Genomic DNA, 17,886 nt, shown 5'->3' with positions numbered 1-17,886 from the left:
TTTCTATGGTTCATTTGATTTTAATTAAATGTGTGTCAGTGTGTGTGTTCCCTGTACAGTGTGTGTGTGTGTGTGTGTGTGTGTGTGTGTGTGTGTGTCTTGGGGAGAGTGACTCTGAGGCAATTAAACCAGACAGCAGACTGTCAGGTATCTCACAGCAGTGGAGTGATATCACCCGTCTCTCTGTAATTGAATTTCACTCTCCCTCCCTTCACCACCTCCTCCTCTCTTTCCAATTATTCAACCGGCTGACGAATGACGTTCCACGAGAGAAAACATGTCAAACGAAGGAAACAACTGTTGGTGCAGTGTTCTGTCTCACTCTGTCTGAGGAACCTGTCAGCGAAACGTGTATTATGATGTTTTTTTCTCTCATAAAGATTGCTCACACACACACACACACACACACACACACACACACACACACACACACACACACACACACACACACACACACACACACACACACACACACACACACACACACACACACACACACACACACACACACACACACACTCTCTCTCTCTCAGCCCAGGTGGTGAAGCTATTCAGCTAAAGTCATCTGGTTATATTGGACTCTGATTTCTCCAGGGTTGAGGAGTAAAGATTTAATCAGAGGAATGCATGGAGAGCTGTGTGTGTGTGTGTGTGTGTGTGTGTGTGTGTGTGTGTGTGTGTGTGAGAGAACAGAAAAAGGTTACCTGTTGTGTGGAAGGTGCACACAACAGTTGTGTTAAGTAACCGCATACTTCCACTGTGTCCGTCCTGTAGATCCATTCAATGCTACTAAATACTTGCATTACTCAACACAGTCCTACTACTCTGCTGCAGTTTTACATTAAATAAGTTGCTTTCTTTTACAGAGTTGTACGAGAAGATCGATACTTCTCAGAGGGGCGAATTCACGAAAGTAACTGTCAAAAAGCTTCTTTTAACTGCGCTGACAAGCCAATAACGTCCCGGTGCTCCTGTGATATTTACACGTATTTAAATTTGGTAAAATGCAGATGTTTAGCGCAGAATTGGCCCCTTTCTAATTCATAAAGATCAGCGGTGTCACAGGGAATTCATAGCTTCTTCAGAGAGTTGGTGGTAACTGAAGCACGTTCATAAGGAGTGTCTGCTCACAGCTGCGTCATTCAAAATAAAAGAATAAAGCTCGCCCACACGTCATTTTAATAACTAAAGAACGGGAGAAAGAATGAAGGAAAATGAGGTCGTTATTATAACAAGTTAACACATTATTTCCCCTCTCTCTCTCTCTCTTTGCATAAAAAGGTCAAATTGCACTCGGCTACAGAACTTAACGAGCGTGTTCATTAGTGTAACATCTTCTGTGACCTGGAGACAAGTCCGACAGCGATTAAGTGATGCAACAATTCACGGTGCTGTCAGCATCCACGATCCATTATGTTCTGAATTCTCCTCGGAAGAAAGTAAGTAAAGAGGTGATTAGCTTAGTTTAGCGGGGGGGGGGACAGCTAATGACTTTCTCCAGAAGATGAAACATCTGCCGACCAACACCTTTAAAGCTCACGAATAAAAATAATTATGAAACATAAAAAGAATACAAATAAACGTAAATAAGTGAGAAAAAATCCAATTTACATGCAAAAAATAATCAAAAATATATTTTTAAATACCTAAAAAAATATTTATACAGAAATAAATGAAAATGCTTTTAATAATTCTTTGATATTTCCACATTAATTTTGTTATTGTTTTACAGATTTGTCTCGATACCTCTGTGAACTACGTTAAAAGCTGATTGACACGATTTTCTAAGAAATAATCTACGGGGGACAGAAATAAAAAGCCCTGCATGGAGACAGAGCTGGAGAAATGAAGGACAACAGAGAGCACATCATATGTGAACCAGGCAGAGTACCTGACTACTTTAAAGTACATTAATCCGACAGTACTACTCAGATCTGGAGTGAAGCTGCGCAAACTGAGCATGAGTGGGTGTGAGTACAGGATTCTGTGAGTGCCTTTGAGTTACTGACAGGGTCTGAGGTGTACACGGCAGGCAGTGGAGGCCGGTGTGTGTGTGTGTGTGTGTGACATGAACCCAGCGGCGGTGCGCTCTGTGTGGGCAGGAGGACGGACGAGTCCAGCCTGTCTCCGTCCATCAGCAAACTGGCACCTCGGCTGATGTACGAGAGGACTGCCGCATGACTAACGAGCAGACACACACTGATGCTGACACACTGAGCAACCAACCCTGCACACAGTCATCCGCTGGCAGGACAAGCCTGCGCAAGTTATTGTGTGTGTGTGAGTTATACACACACACACACACACACACACACACACACACTCATTAATTCCCACAACCACTTGCATTCTTTTTTTCTCTCTCATAAAAAACACTCATAGACATGCAAGTAAGCACCCTAAAAGTAACACAATCTCTTGCTCTTTAGTTCTCAAACCCTTTGAGAGACACACACACACACACACACACACACACACACACACACACACAACACACTTCCTGCTCGGATGTCACAGTGTGTATCTGTCACTGCACTCCCTTCAGATCTTGGCACCTCCTCACCAGCGAGCTCTGACTGATGAAACCCGACAAGTCGATCCGATCGTTCATCAAATCTATTTTTTCTTTATTTTCTTGCGCTCTGACGCACTGCTAATTGGCTCATTTCTTTTTACACATTTACTGAACAGAGAGGAGAATATACAGTATGTGTGGTGGTGGGTGTAATGAGACCGGATGCTCTTTGCATTCTAAGCATTCCTGGTGCACTGGGGGGGGGGGGGGGGGGGGGGGGGTTAGGTGCGTTAGGAGTGATGCTCTGATTCAGGAGATAGTTAATCATCAGTTTGCATTACATTTTATACTCAGTCCTCCTCAAAATTGTCTCCAAGCTCACTGCTGATGTGTTGGAGGAAACCTGGGGATTTGGGAATGCGATTAGAGTGATAAGAGTACCAGTATTAATAAAATCCTATTGATACCTGTCCGTAGTCATGACATAAAATGAGCAGAAACACACATTCAGTGGGATGATTACTGCTACAGGTGAGAGGTTTTTTCCCTAACCACTACATCCTCGTGGTTTTCCTTATTTGGCATCCAAACTCCTAAATATGCGCTTTGACTTCATATCTGAGGAAGAGAAACATGTTTAATGCAAACATAAAAAGACGTCTTCACAGAGTGAACTTGCATTTTTTTGTCATTGCATTTCTTGCATATAAAGCTGCCTGTGAACTACTTTTGTCTGGATATGATGATTATAAGCGTCTTCTTCTTCATTTTAAATCAGAGTAGATGATTCTGCCTCCTTTTCTTGTGTGTTTTCATCCTCTCGTTTCCTCTAAATCCTTCCTTCTGTTCTCCCTGAGTGACCACTGGTGACCTGGACACAAACCCACAGTGTGTCTGTGCTCCGCTCTCCGGTGAAGTCGTTAAACAAAGCACACATTACCTTTAATAGGGTACCCACTCTGCACCTATTCATGCAAACACCGGAACACACCGTGACAGTATTTATACACAGATGCACACACAAGCATCTCTTTCTCTATTCATCCCATCTAATGGGCCCTGAGCATTTTTTCCGTTGGTTGCTAGCCAACATCCTCCTCCGTACCTGGAAGTAACTCTGAACCCAAACACAGAGACTCTTTTATGGGCTCAGGTGTCTCAGATGTCACCATGTTCTCAGGAAACAGAGTGCAGTCTCTTCAGGATGCCTTTGATGTTCTTCAGGTCTGCACGCAGTTTTTTTTGGGGGGGGGGGAGAGATCAATGCATCTGCAGTTTGAATAATCTCTGAGTGCAACGGCCTTTTCCAGCGTTTCAGACCCGTTGGTTTGTGAACGTTTTGAAGCCTCATGTTTTGAATGTAAGCAGTGGCCAACGTTAGCAAGCTAGCTAAGAATACACAACATAAATAAGACAACTTTAGAGTTGCTGTAGCCCGGAGTGGACCCATTTACGGGTCCTTTATCGTAGCTGAACTACTTACAGATGTGTGTGTGGAGAGTTGTGTTCGTGCAACTCAATCGATGAATAATCACATTTCTAAATTTGTAAAAGAATCTCTAAAAGCTTAAACTGAGATGTGTGAATGTGTTCTGCATATGGTGGTCTGTAGGCTGTGTTGCTACTGAAGCAATAACACATTTGCAGATCTCTGCAACGGCAAAAGTCACGTGTAAAAAAGAGACCCGCTGAGTTGAAACTGCTGACTTGTCTGTTTTTCCATCTCTTGGAGCAAAATTCTTTCAGACTTTTCAGCCAATAATTTCTTTGCACGCGTTTAGTTTTGTTCAAACATTTACAAATCTGATGACGGAAAACACACGGATTCTGAATACACATTTGCAGATTCCTGTACACATTTAGACATTCGTTTACACATTTACAAGTCTCTTCATCCACACATGGATTGAGATACAGTTACACACAACTCTCCACACACGTTTGCAGATAGTTTGTCTACAATAACGGCCTCCGTACATTTAGTAAGAACCTCCATGCCCTGCTTCAAGCTCCTTGAGGTTGTTTCCACCTTTGCTACAGAGAGAATTATCCGCACAACCACAAGAGGCCACTTGTCGGTAAAGTTGTTTCAAGCGTTTGATGAGGACAGTCTGTCCTGTGAAAAACAACCTTAATCCTCGTCAGTGTGAACGCTGCTCAAACAGAACTCAAGTGTGACTCCCTTTAAAGAGCTGACAGCTAATGCATCACAGACGCTGAACAAATCCGCGTGTTTAAAGGGTGAAAAACTGGCCCGAGGTCGATCATTAGAAACAAAGTGTGTATCCGCCTCGTGGCAGACCGTCAGGCCGGGTGGATGTGCTACCTGTCGATGGACCAGAACGGCCCCTCGGATCAATGAGTGACGCACTGGAACCACGTGACTGAATCTCTCACACACACACACACACACACACACACACACACACACACACACACACACACACACACACACACACACACACACACACACACACACACACACACACACACACACACACACACACACACACACACACACACACACACACACACACACTTCTGTAAGTAAGTCAGCCTCAGACACAAAGCCAGACACGTGGATACAGAAACTCATACTATTAGCGTCATATTTCATCTTCATACTCACACAAAACACAAACAAGTGGAGTAAACAGATAAAGAATTAGGTGAAATGTTACTCTCACACACAACAGTTCAGCACCTAACGCAGAAACCACTACAGCGAATGTGATAAGGCCAACACACGGCACCACATGAGAGATTAGAGCTCAATGTGTGGGAGCACTATGTGGCAAGACGCTTATCAGTGTGTCCATTCACACTGCAGCCCATCAGCTACAGAGAGTAATGTATATACATATGGATTTCAAATATGCACACACACGCGCACACACACACACACACACACACACACACACACACACACACACACACACACAGCAGCTGTTTCTACATAACAGCCGACTAATTAAATGATCAAAGGAAAGTTCTCTTTTATAAATCATGTACTTTCTTTTTGTGTGTGTGTGTGTGTGTATCTCCTACTACGTGTGAATGTTTTTTGTGTGTAGCCGTGTGATATGAATGTGTGTATGTGTTTATATTTCTACATTTGTGAGTATCTACAGCAAAAATAATTTGTCTTTTTGCATGTTTCTGTATTTATCATCTGCTTATATATATATATATATATATATATATATATATATATATATATATATATATATATATATATATATATATATATATATATATATATATATATATATATACACAAATACATATATAAATATATATAATATGTAAAAATAAATATATCAATATATATATAATTGTAAATATATATATATATATATAAAAAATATATATATATACACATTTATTTATTCATAGAAATCCATTCACTTGAATGTCGTGTGACAAACTGAGATAATTGTAAATGAATGCAGAACGTTTGCAGAGGTACGAGCAACATTTCGTCGGAACGTAACATTTCGTCGGAGCTTATTTACTAGAACCACTGACTAGCTTTCATCTTTCATCAAAACTATCCACATTAAAAGTTCTTTCATACGAGACGAGACTCACCTCGTCCCAATTAAATCTCAACTTCAAAGTTTCTCTCCAGCCTTTCAGGAAAATGATTAAATAAATGAGTCTGAATCTCTTTGGATCACTGACTTTAGTGATGTCAAAGGTTAAAATGAGGCCGCAAAGTGCAATAAGTTATTGACTTCAGACAAAATTCACTAATGAGGAATAAATCTATTAACTCACACCAGAACTGTAGGATATTATATGAATATATATAAATGCATAACTAATTATATAATTAGACAATAAACAACACCAACGGGAGGATACATTAATAGACCAGCAGGTCCTGTTTAAAAACTGTCATCTTTGTCATTTAAAAAGCAACAATATAACTAATAATCGCACAACATTAAAGCTGATTTAGATCATTCACCACATACTACGTGTGTGGACATTAAACTGCAATGAAATACTTCTGCAGAAACATCTCTGATGTCATCTGAATCCTTAAAATCTCTTTTTCTGCATCAAATCACAAAAAAAAAAAAACAGACCTGTGCTTTCTGCCAATCTCCCTCAATGTGAGGTTACTTTCCTCATCCCACTGAGGTTTCTTTATCTCACTTAAACAGTTTATTTAAGGCTGTGGTTGTGAGCAGATGTAACGACTTAACCCTCGCGACCTCAGCTGTCCCGCCCGGGCAAATAAAACGTCAACATCCGGCTCGGCGGCCCCTCCTCCGACAGCTCCACTTCCTCTTCACAGCGCTCCTCTTCCAACACGACTGTTGGAAACGGGAAAGGGAGGCGGCGTTTCATCACCACAAACGGTCGGCGTGCTGTGTACAGCATGTGTGCGACAGAAATACATAGATTCATGTATATTCATTCATACAGAAAGTGTGTATTGTGTTAATGCAGAGCCTGCTCTTTGGTTACCCATTAACTCCAAGGGTCACAACCGCCACATGTTCATATAAATTAAAGTAATTATCAAAACAAAGACGCACCGAGTCTGATAGCTTTTGAATTAGTCATCATGGGCGTTGACTTGCTTCCACCGCGGAACAAACAGACAAAAGAGCGCCACTTACGAAAAAACACCAAAATTGAATCCAGTCACAGCACAGCAACTGCCTACACTGTTTGATCGGCAGGTTGTCTCCTGGACGTATAGCCAGCCGGCAACCTCCGGTTCTGAAAAGTGAAGCCGATGCTTCACGTGTTAAAGCTGCATTCTCTCTAGTGTCCACCAGGGGGCGACTCCTCTGGTTGTATAGAAGTCTATGAGAAAATGACTCTACTTCTCTCTTGATTTATTACCTCAGTAAACATTGTAAACATGAGTTTATGGTCTCAATCTCTAGTTTCAAGTCTTCTTCAACACAGCATGATGTTCATTTAGTACATTATGGTCCATTTAGAGTCAAACAGACCATAAAGCAGGGGATGCTTTAGGGCGGGGCTACACAGTGATTGACAGGTCTCTACCAGAGACGTATACGGCGTCTCTACGTCACTCCTCCTCAGTCCAGATATGGTCACTTCCTGTTCACTGGTTGGAAAAAAACCAAGATGGCGACGGCGAAATCGCTGAACTCAAGGCTTTAAAACATCAGTCAATCTATCTATATCTCTGAAGATATGAACACAATTAAGATAAAAAACTTTATAATAATACTAAGATTAAATACAGTTTAAAGTAAGAGAGACACACAAACAAACAACAGCACCAGTCTGAAAGAACAACAAATCCTGCTCGATTAACAGACACAAACCAGGAAAGCTCAGCCCGAATGTGAGCAATAATCTACAAACTGAAACTGCATGAAGAAAGATGGAACAGAATTGTTTGTTTTTAATCAGAAATGTTGGCCATAAAGGAGTTATTTCACAGCAGAGGAACCAATCTGTGTTCAGCTGTTTTGAATTAAAGCAGTGAAACAGGACTTTTCCCAGACTGTCTCTCTCCGTCCAAACCGCTGATGAAAGACTCAAAATCTCGCTCAGCAGTAGCAGCTGATATCACATTCAACCTTTTTAGTTGACAGCATGTTGACCTTCTCTAAGAGCCCCAAAATCTGCTGGAGCTTCCAGTGTTACGTGAAGATTAGGAAGAGATTGGCCCTAATACAGTGCTCTGATTTACTGTCTCTGTGTGCAAATATTGTAATTAAATCTGCATCATCAAACACCTTCAAACACCAGCACACAAAGCCACTGGATCCTAACTGCTCCAGGATCTGTGTCTCTGGTGTTTTACTGCGCACTGCTGCTGGAGCAACAGGTGAGCTCATTCCAAAAGAGATCCGGTGCTGATGAACAGCGATAAATCAATCAACCAACAGGTGAATGAAATCAGGTCAATAGTCACAGCCAGCACATCTTAACCACCAACATCAAAAGAAAGAAAAGACAAGAATGAGCTGCTATGAATATCTGCTCAAAGGATTTACATAAGAGAGAATAATTCAATGTAAATGAGTGAGCATTAACTTTTCCCTTGAAAAATTAAATCCTCATGCAACTTGTGTGCATCATGACGTCAGCTGGTCATCATCAGGGGAACATCAGACCATATGAACTCACATCTGTTATAGTTCCAAAAAGCAGTGGCATGTCTTTATTTTATTCCAGCTTAAATAAAAATATTCTTTATTTCTATTGCTTGATTTTCTTTTTAAGTTCAGCCTTCAATTGTGGGGAAACTGTAATAATTCGATTGAAAAGTTTTCAGCTCCTTGTTATACTTTGATTAAAAGTGTACTCACACAAAAGCGTGGTAGATGAAAGCCCACTCCCTGGGTCTCTCCAGCACGTTGTAGAGGTAGTTCTGGAGCCGCCGGTAGCTCGCGTTCCTGCGGCCGCTCTGCGCGCTGTAAATCAGCGGCTTCCCGAGCAGGCTGAGGCGGGCGCCCTGCTTCCTCTCCGCTCCCGCCGCACCTGCCGCGGCGGGAGACAGGAGACCGTCCCCGGCCGCTCGCGCCGCGTTGTTGTTCATCGTCCTCCGCCCGGACTCCACATCCTTCAGCGCGTGGTCCTCCGCCCGGCGTCCCGTTGAGGTCTTCAGCCAGAGCCCCGCGCCGCTGCCGTTACCGCTCTCGTCGCCGGTGTGACTCCGCAGCATGGCATCACCAGCGCGCTGCGCTGGGAGACCGGCAGACATTCACATGTAGCACGAGTGCTCTCGCGCTACAGAGGGGTGTTTGGCTACTTCGACTTTCACTGTCCACTAAATAATAAATAATAAATAAAAGCAGTGGGTGAAGAGTTAAATATCTACTCTGCTCTCATCCCGTCATCATGTGGGCCCGTTTGGAGCAGATCCACAGTCCGGTTTGGACACTTTGGTCAATCTGCGCAAGTCTGGAGAAGAGTGGGGTTATGAAGGAGTAGATCCATCGAGACGTTTGGCTGAGGGCTGAGAGGGGGGGGGCTCTCTTCCACCCTCCCACGCGCTCTTTCTTTCTCAACCCACTCTCCGTCTTGCTTCTTTCTGTCAAAAGTGTGTGGAGCTCTGCCAGTGCTGCCCTGAACCATGCGTCTCTTTTACGCATCAGAGAGAGAGCGGGACGCAGCACCACCAGCTCCACTGGACCAGTATGGACGATCTAGACATCAAGAGTATTGGCTTTATATTTGATTTTTTCACATTTGATTAATACATGTTAATTAAAGAAAACGTCAGAAGACATCAATGCACTGATGACGCAGGTTTTACGCAGGCGAGGAATTTGCCCGATGACCCGAAACAATCCAATGAAGTATTTTCTTTCGTTTGAAGTCAGACTTAAGTGAACTGGACATAAAGTTACTGCTATGAAATATGACGTATTCACAGGCATGCTCTTATTCCCCTCACAAAAACGTCACTAAATTGGTTGACGACTGAACGTCACCTTGAACAGTGATCACGTGACCCGTAGAGAGCCGATACGTTTGTATTTACTTTTGTGGTTATGTCTTTTCCAACCCGTTATAAATACCAAGCCAAATATCCTGCTGTTTATATTATTGAATAAATATGCATTCATGTACATTCTAGGACTGTGTTTGTTTTTGGCAAATGTGACTTAACTAACTTCCCTTAATTGATTTATTTGATCATATACATCTAAAACTAAAACAACAGACCAGTAGTGTCATCGACTGCCTCAGTGATGATGACGATGATGATGATGATATTATGTGTCCAGTCTTCCTAATCAACAACACTGTAAAAGTGAATTATTAAAAAGTGTCTATTCCCTCTGTCCTTGTTTCTGGTTCAGTCCTCATGTGAACGCAGTTTTTTTGAAGAGAAGTTTACTTTTTATGGATTTGAACTTTTCACATCCTGATTCCATCCACCAAAGGTCGTGATGACGCCAGCAGTATGACGCCATCACGTGCAATTAACGTCACAGCCTACTGGACTTTTTAACTAATACATGTTTCGTTTTTCCCCTGTTGTGATCAAAGCCCGACATCTAGTGGTCAAACATCGACATTACAGGAGTTATATAGATATCTGGACTTATTATTACTCTTGAAATTAACTTTTATTTCCTAAATAAATTGGACTTTTGGTATTCAGAGACAGAAGCCATCGTCTCCACTCATACTGTTTCCTTCCTATCCACGTTAGTGTAACTACAGCTTCATTTTGAGGCCACAAAACGTTTATTACAAAAATTACAAACGTGTCATATCTCACATTATTTAGGCTGTTACATGAACTATTAATGCATTAATAATAACGATAATAATACAGGCATAGATTAGACCATATTTAATGGTATGAAATAAATTGTTACTTGCACATGTGTGTAACATCTGCATCCACTTGTGTCCTATTGCACCACAATCTTATATTATAACATGAACACATAAAGAAGCTGTCAGCAAAGTGTGAAAGTTTTTTGTCTCAACTCTACAGTTTAAATCGAGCAAAATACAAACAAAGGCAACAGTGACACCAAGCGGTGATATTAGAAAACACACATTGAATCAAGGTTAAAAGATAAGAATAAGATAAGATAAGATAATATAATATAAGATAAAACAGTATAGAACAGTATTTATCCCCAAGGAAATTATTGTGCCAGAGTTTCATTAAAGATTACAACAGAATAATAGCAAAAAACTATAGAATAGAAATATAAACATATATTAACAATAGAAAAACAAGTATTAAGTGTAGAATAAATAATGCTGACACCATTGCAAAACAGAAGACAATAGCAATAAGAGTAAGGTAAATAAATAATAATTTGGAAGTAAAAAAACAAGTTGTAAAATCTAATAATAAATAAAACAGATATGTCTATTTTGTCTGTTCTGAAATGGTCATTTACCAGAAGTCTTGGGCCGTGATGCATACGAATATTAAACCCCTCCATTATTTTGACATCTGGGAGTCCAAATTATGTGACCCATCAGATTATATCACCTCTTTAGGAATTTCAGCTTTATAGTTGCAGTTTTTCAAAAGTAACTAAGTTAGAAATTCTCACAAATTCCTCCACAATATCTTTTATTTTTGTATATATTTTCCTTTTTTAAATTTGCCTATATTTTTGCCATCACCCCATAATGAGAATTAAAACATATATATTTAATACTACTACTCATTAGATCAAACTGCTAATGGTTCTCTGTAGAACCACACATCTTTTTGAAGAACTCATCTTTAATGAACATGTTCACATATAATAATCAACCTCATATTTCACCCTTGTTGTTTACTATTTTTTTAATGTTTACGTGTATTATTATATAAACATATATATTTTTATTCCCACCCCAGCCCTTACAGTATCAATTAAAGTAATCCTCTGAGTCTTAATTGGCAGAACTTCAACACCACTAATTGGCTTTTAACGGCACTAATAAAGAATTAGAAAGGGGAGTAAAGGGGAAGAGATAGATAGAGAGAGAGAGAGAAAGGTAGAGAGAGAGAGAGAGAGAGAGAGAGAGAGGTAGAGAGAGAGGCAGAGAGACAGAGAGAGAGAGCGAGAGAAAGGTAGAGAGAGAGAGAGAGAGAGAGAGAGAGAGAGAGAGAGAGGCAGAGAGACAGAGAGAGAGAGAGACAGAGAGAGACAGAGAGAGAGAGAGAGAGGCAGAGAGACAGAGAGAGAGAGCGAGAGAAAGGTAGAGAGAAAGAGAGAGAAAGAGAGAGAGAGAGAGAGAGAGAGAGAGAAAGGTAGAGAGAGAGAGAGAGAGAGAGAGAGAGAGAGAGAGGCAGAGAGAGAGAGAGAGAGGCAGAGAGACAGAGAGAGAGAGAGACAGAGAGAGACAGAGAGAGAGAGAGACAGAGAGAGACAGAGAGAGAGAGAGACAGAGAGAGACAGAGAGAGACAGAGAGAGACAGAGAGAGACAGAGAGAGAGAGAGAGAGAGAGAGAGAGAGAGAGGCAGAGAGACAGAGAGACAGAGAGAGACAGAGAGAGAGAGAGAGAGGCAGAGAGACAGAGAGAGAGAAAGAGAGAACATTGGTTGGGATTATCTGGGCCGCAGGTTGGACGGGATTACGGCGCGCAGCGCGGCACACGCGCTCAGCTGTGGATTTCTTACACTTGGCATTTGAACAGACCGGCTCTTTAGATCCATCACACACACACACACACACACACACACACACACACACACACACACACACACACACACACACACACACACACCCTACACTTCAACCGATCCTGCTGATAGCACACTATATTATACACACTATATCTTTATATGGAAACATGGCTGATGTCCCTCAACTCGTCAAAATCGGGATTTCCCTGAAGATGCTCCCGAACAACACGGCGGTTCACTTCAAGTCCGACGGAGCCCGGTTCGGACAGACCCGGACCATCAAGCTGCTCACCGGGTCCAAATACAAAATAGAGGTGGTCATTAAACCGGGAGCGGTCGAGGCCACGTAGGTAGCCCTTTTAATATATATATTATTATTATTATTGTTATTATTATTTGTTTAAGGCGTGGATTAACCTGACGCCTGGAGACAAACTGTTAAATATTGATTATAAAACAAATATGCCTTCTGACAAAATGATAATTAAATCATTTAATTCCTCAGACACATTACAGTCAATGAGCAGATTTCGAGATGTGACATATGGAGGTTTTCAAATAATAATAAATAATGTGTGAATGTGGCGTCGCTAATAAATTACATTTATATTCTTTCTTTTTGTTGGTAGTTTGGATTTAGTGACGGTATTAAAGCCTGTGGTGTATTTTTAATAGTCTATATCTGTCTGTAGTTGTTTCTGGTCAAATATATGCGGTTATAATTAACGGTTAAATAAGGAACCCAGGAGGAGGTTCATTCCTTCTCGTGCCATCACAGTGGTGACCTAAACAGATTTTAAGGCCTCGTTCAGGGACAGTAGGATTTATGGCTGTTGAGAGCCTGAGGTTTTCGTGATTCAAAAGCTGCAGATAAACGTGTTACTTATGTCAAAATTCCTGCGCCAAATCCTATTTCTCTAAATTTAGCTTTCGATTTTACGAGGAGCACTCGAAGGCAACATAACCCTCCAGTTGGCTGCGCGTCAAATCCAGCACAGATTAGGGACTCCGGGGTTCTGGGGTTTTGTGTCTCCATCATGCTTGTGATTATGTAATAGACTGTTATTGTAGTTCCAAAATCTCTCAAACAAGGATTAGTGTTGAACATCTAAATATCCGACTGTGGAAAAACGGGCATGAATGTGCGGAAATAGGTCACACACGAGATGACGTTGTATTGGAATTTGGGGCATGAAACACAGCTGGAGACCTAATCACTCAGTGATGTGTAAAACAAAAACCTTTTGCACTTAAATACAATTATTGGGTTTATAATCTATTAATTGGTGCTTTTAAATTGCATGTTTAACATTTAATCCATCCAATCAATCAAATATTTTAGTATTTTTTTATTAAAAATGTAGTATGTGTAATATTCTACCACTCTTTGATGACGTGTCCTCGGTGGTCTCACATGAACCTGTTTATTGATCCGTTGTGTTCCTGTCTGCAGCTCGATGAGTGTGGGGGGGGTTACCTTCCCCCTGGAGCAGCAGTCTAAAGACCCCCAGTCAGTGGTCTACGCCGGCCAGTACGACACCGAGGGGGTGGGACACACCAAGAGCGGAGAGAGGCAGCCGGTTCAAATCAACATACAGGTGAGGGAGGGGGGGCGGACCGGAGGAAGGGAAGATAACTCATCTTATTAATGCATTTTAAAACTTTTAAGAGATACTGATTAAAGAAATGTTCAAGTGTTCGTACCGGGAAGTTGATTCACCGAGAAGAAAAAAAAGATCCGCTGAGATCCGCGTCTGTATTCTAATCTTCCGGTTTCAGAATCGATTCTGCCCCAAACTGAATCTATTTGAGGACGCTGATTGGCTAAATTGTATGTCACACATTTATACCTTTAATCAGCAATTGGCTAAACTGCTTCATAGTCCCGCCTCTTTGGGGCAGTTTCTCCAGCGCCCCAGAGCTGCTGAGACGTGCACGCGGAGAGGACGTGCAGGAAAAGCATATATTTACCGCAGATATCATATTTTACACATATTACTGGGTGATTCCATATTTCAAAAAGACAAATATTGACAATTTGTATAGTTTATTATTATTATTATTATTTATTTTATATTATATATATTATTTGTTGTAGCTCAAGGTGGGGCGGCGCCCTAGCGCCCTCTATTGACCAGCCGCCACTGATTATAACTGTACTTATTGTACTTATCACCTTTTATTTATTTATTTACTTATTTATTTTTAGGAGGTGTGGGACGATTAAACAGTAGTTGTTATCTGCTACTTATATTTTCCTTTCCTTTCTGAGAAGTAACTTACTTTAAAGGGGTCAAATTTCAACATATAAAGAGTATAAAAATATATATATATATATATATATAATTTGATCTAGTTTGACATGACTGTGTGTTTCGTAGCCATATGTGCAATTAACGCCCGGGGGGGGGGGGGGGGGGGGGTGTCCTTGGAGGATATGGTGTGTGCGTGTGTGTGTGTGTGTGTGTGCGTGTGCGTGTGCGTGTGTGTGTGTGCGTGTGCGTGTGTGTGTGTGTGTGTATCCATCTGTTCAGTCAGTATTTCACCTTCACATGATCTCACACGTGATGATATACTGTGAGTGTCCACGTCCGTCCACCTCGTGCTCGCTCATTCTCGTGTGTTTTGTGTTTTTCTGTCTCAGTTCACGGAGGCGGGGCTGTTTGAGACGGTGTGGCAGGTGAAGTACTACAACTACAACAAGAGGGACCACTGCCAGTGGGGCAACAGCTTCAACAGCATCGAGTACGAGTGCAAACCCAACGACACGCGCACCCTCATGTGGGTCAACAAGGAGACGTTCGTCTGACGGAGGAAGGATTCAAATGCAATATTTCCTCTATTTTGTGCGGTAAACAAAACATCAGATAAAATGCCAAATTGGATCCTTTGGCAGTAAATTTAAAATGCAGAGATGTTTCCAGACTTCTCACAGATGTTTTGTTTGTTTATGGTGCTGAAACAAATGTGTTTAAATTAATATTGTACATTTTATGGCAGTTAACGGCAGACACTACGGGTGAATAGAGTCAAAGTTAACTATATCACCATGAAACTTCAGCAGTTCATTAATCACATTAAGACGATTATTATTTGTATTGCGAGTTTTCTAAAAAACATATGTTTAAGCATACATATGAGGTTTCATCTTTATCTAATTTGCATACATTTCCAGAACATAAATCTGAACATTGGATGAAGCCAGGTTCAAAATTCTTGCTTCAGTTTTAGGGTAAAAAATGTACAAATAGATAACACCATGAAACTTCACCAGTTCATTACTGACATTAAGAGGATTATTTTTTGTATTACATGTCTAAATATGCAAATGAGGCATTATGTAATGGTAACTTTTGGTGAATTTAGGAGAAATCTACGGACGCAAACAGACAAAGTAGTAAAATAAATGTTTTATTTCCACGAGTCTGAAAGAAGACAAGTTATAGAAGAGTAATATACTAAAATCTGAAAATGAACCAGCACAATGGAAATGTATTTGCCCGGGTGTCTCGCCTTAAAATGAAAATGTAGCATTTCTTAACAACCTACAGTTGTAATGTTGTGTTTAAAGACGTACAGATGAAATGATGTTGTGAGTACTGTTCGGTGGTGGCATTGGGTAAAACCTCAAGTGTGTTCAGACCTACATGTATGTAGTGTGTACAGTGCTGTGTGTGTGTGTGTGTGTGTGTGTTTTTACAAACGGTGTGTTTATGGACACTGAAGCTACGCGTGAAGAGTCTCATTCCAAAAAGCCAGAAACTTACGTCATGTCACTTCTTGAGAAAACTTTTGCCAAGTCCAGAGTGTCCTTTAGTGACATTTTGATTTCATCGGCCAGCCGAGCAGAAATGTTCACATCTGTCCTCGTGTGAGAGCCGTGACATCTGCAGCCAGCAATATTAAAAACATGCAGAATATATTTTAGAAAGTATGCAGCAACGTGGCCAAAGAAAATCTATCAAAAAACGGGACTATTTTCAGTTTATTCTGCTGCAACAGTTATTTACACAAGATTATTAGCTCATTGTTTGTCTGAAAGCTTTATTTAAAATAATGCAGTTGCACACACAAAAAAAGACCTTTCTGAAAGACAATGAAAACTATTTAGTGTTTGGAATGAACCTCTGTGCGTAGCTGCGTGTTGTATCTTGTGTTGTTATGAACAGTTTAATGCAGTGCTGGATGTAGAGGTTTTGTATTTGGGTGAAGTTGTGCTCCTATTTACAGCGTGTTTGTTTTCTCTCTACCTCTTCCTCTAAGGACTTACCCATGAATATGAATTATGTTAAATAACGCATTTGGAATATTCAAAACGTTAAAAAAATCTTTTTTTTCTATTTCTAGTGGTAACCCTATTTTTGCACAGTGAACCATTTGAAATGTTTTCATATTATTGTGTGTAGAAATGATCTGAGACATATTGAACTGAGCTATGCAAGAAACCAGAGCAACAAAATGACATTCTGACCTTTTGTTGTGAAAGTGTTTGTTTGTTTATAATGTTGTTAATAGTAAAATGGAAAATATTTTTGCGTGGCAAAATGTATTCATTCCTCTTATTTATTCTAAACTGACGGTACACTATTAACTGCTTTATGTGTATTTCAGCAACACAAGTGCTGACAACTCAAGAAACCAGCGCTGTAAATGACTATTATAAAGGAAACTACACAGTGACTCATATCACGACCACACTCACAGTTTATGGGCGCTTTTAGACTTCTGACAATCACCATTTATTAGTGTATTTACTATGCAAAAGAGGGAAACTTATGGGAATAAAAGCTGCTGGTGCATCACAAACACTGCAGAAATATGTGACATGGCCACAGCCGAAAAGTCCCAAAAAGCACACTGATATAGATCAATATGACGCTCACCAACCTGCTGTTTGGTGTCATGGACTGTTCTGCTGCAGATTAGAGCCTGCAGAAGGATGATAAAGTGGGATGAAGTTTTAAATGAAGTCCATCTGCCTCTTGTGCGACTTTAAGGTCAGAGTGAACAGAATGAAAGTCCTATTGGAGCAAAACACCTGTGATGGTGGAATGTGTAGCTGTAGAATAATAATCACACGTGTGTATCGGTAAATTTGAAGTCACAGAGAAGAAACAGTTTTGGTAGTTGCATACTTTTTTTTCCTTCTCTTCCACAAACACAACACAACAGCTACACTTGCTCAAATTCTTCACAGCCTGGTGCACAAATCCTATTCTACAAATCCCAAAGTAAGAAACTCACACGCTCACTTTTTTATTTTTAACTAAA

The 17,886-nt window shown here is 40.7% G+C and overlaps 2 protein-coding genes across 2 annotated transcripts in view; one reads left to right on the top strand and one right to left on the bottom strand.

The window, feature by feature from the left end:
* kcnq5a (potassium voltage-gated channel, KQT-like subfamily, member 5a) overlaps window positions 1–9,221 on the bottom strand; it is a 79,175-nt gene extending 69,954 nt beyond the window's left edge. Inside the window, exon 1 of the mRNA XM_076079378.1 lies at window positions 8,827–9,221. Within this exon, the coding sequence (XP_075935493.1) occupies window positions 8,827–9,221 (395 nt within the window). The remainder of the gene's footprint in view (window positions 1–8,826) is intronic.
* A 3,561-nt stretch (window positions 9,222–12,782) lies between these two features.
* Window positions 12,783–15,424, top strand: cnrip1b (cannabinoid receptor interacting protein 1b). The gene is made up of 3 exons (XM_076079384.1): window positions 12,783–12,961; window positions 14,069–14,213; window positions 15,260–15,424. The coding sequence occupies exons 1-3, from the start codon at window positions 12,783–12,785 to the stop codon at window positions 15,422–15,424; spliced, it is 489 nt and encodes a 162-aa protein (XP_075935499.1).
* Window positions 15,425–17,886: the final 2,462 nt, after the last annotated feature.

The sequence above is a fragment of the Anarhichas minor genome, unplaced genomic scaffold (genome assembly GCF_050575085.1).
Source record: "Anarhichas minor isolate MPS153535 unplaced genomic scaffold, ASM5057508v1 ptg000072l, whole genome shotgun sequence".
NCBI classification, from domain to species: Eukaryota; Metazoa; Chordata; class Actinopteri; order Perciformes; family Anarhichadidae; genus Anarhichas; species Anarhichas minor.
Note: the sequence above shows the minus strand (reverse complement) of the source record. Positions and strands in the feature narration are given on the sequence as shown.

Coding starts and splice junctions, on each gene's coding strand:
- cnrip1b (XM_076079384.1), top strand. CDS start 12,783: ATGGCTGATGTCCCTCAACTCGTCAAAATCGGGATTTCCCTGAAGATG. Junction 12,962..14,068: donor CCGGGAGCGGTCGAGGCCAC/GTAGGTAGCCCT, acceptor TCCTGTCTGCAG/CTCGATGAGTGTGGGGGGGG. Junction 14,214..15,259: donor CGGTTCAAATCAACATACAG/GTGAGGGAGGGG, acceptor TTTCTGTCTCAG/TTCACGGAGGCGGGGCTGTT.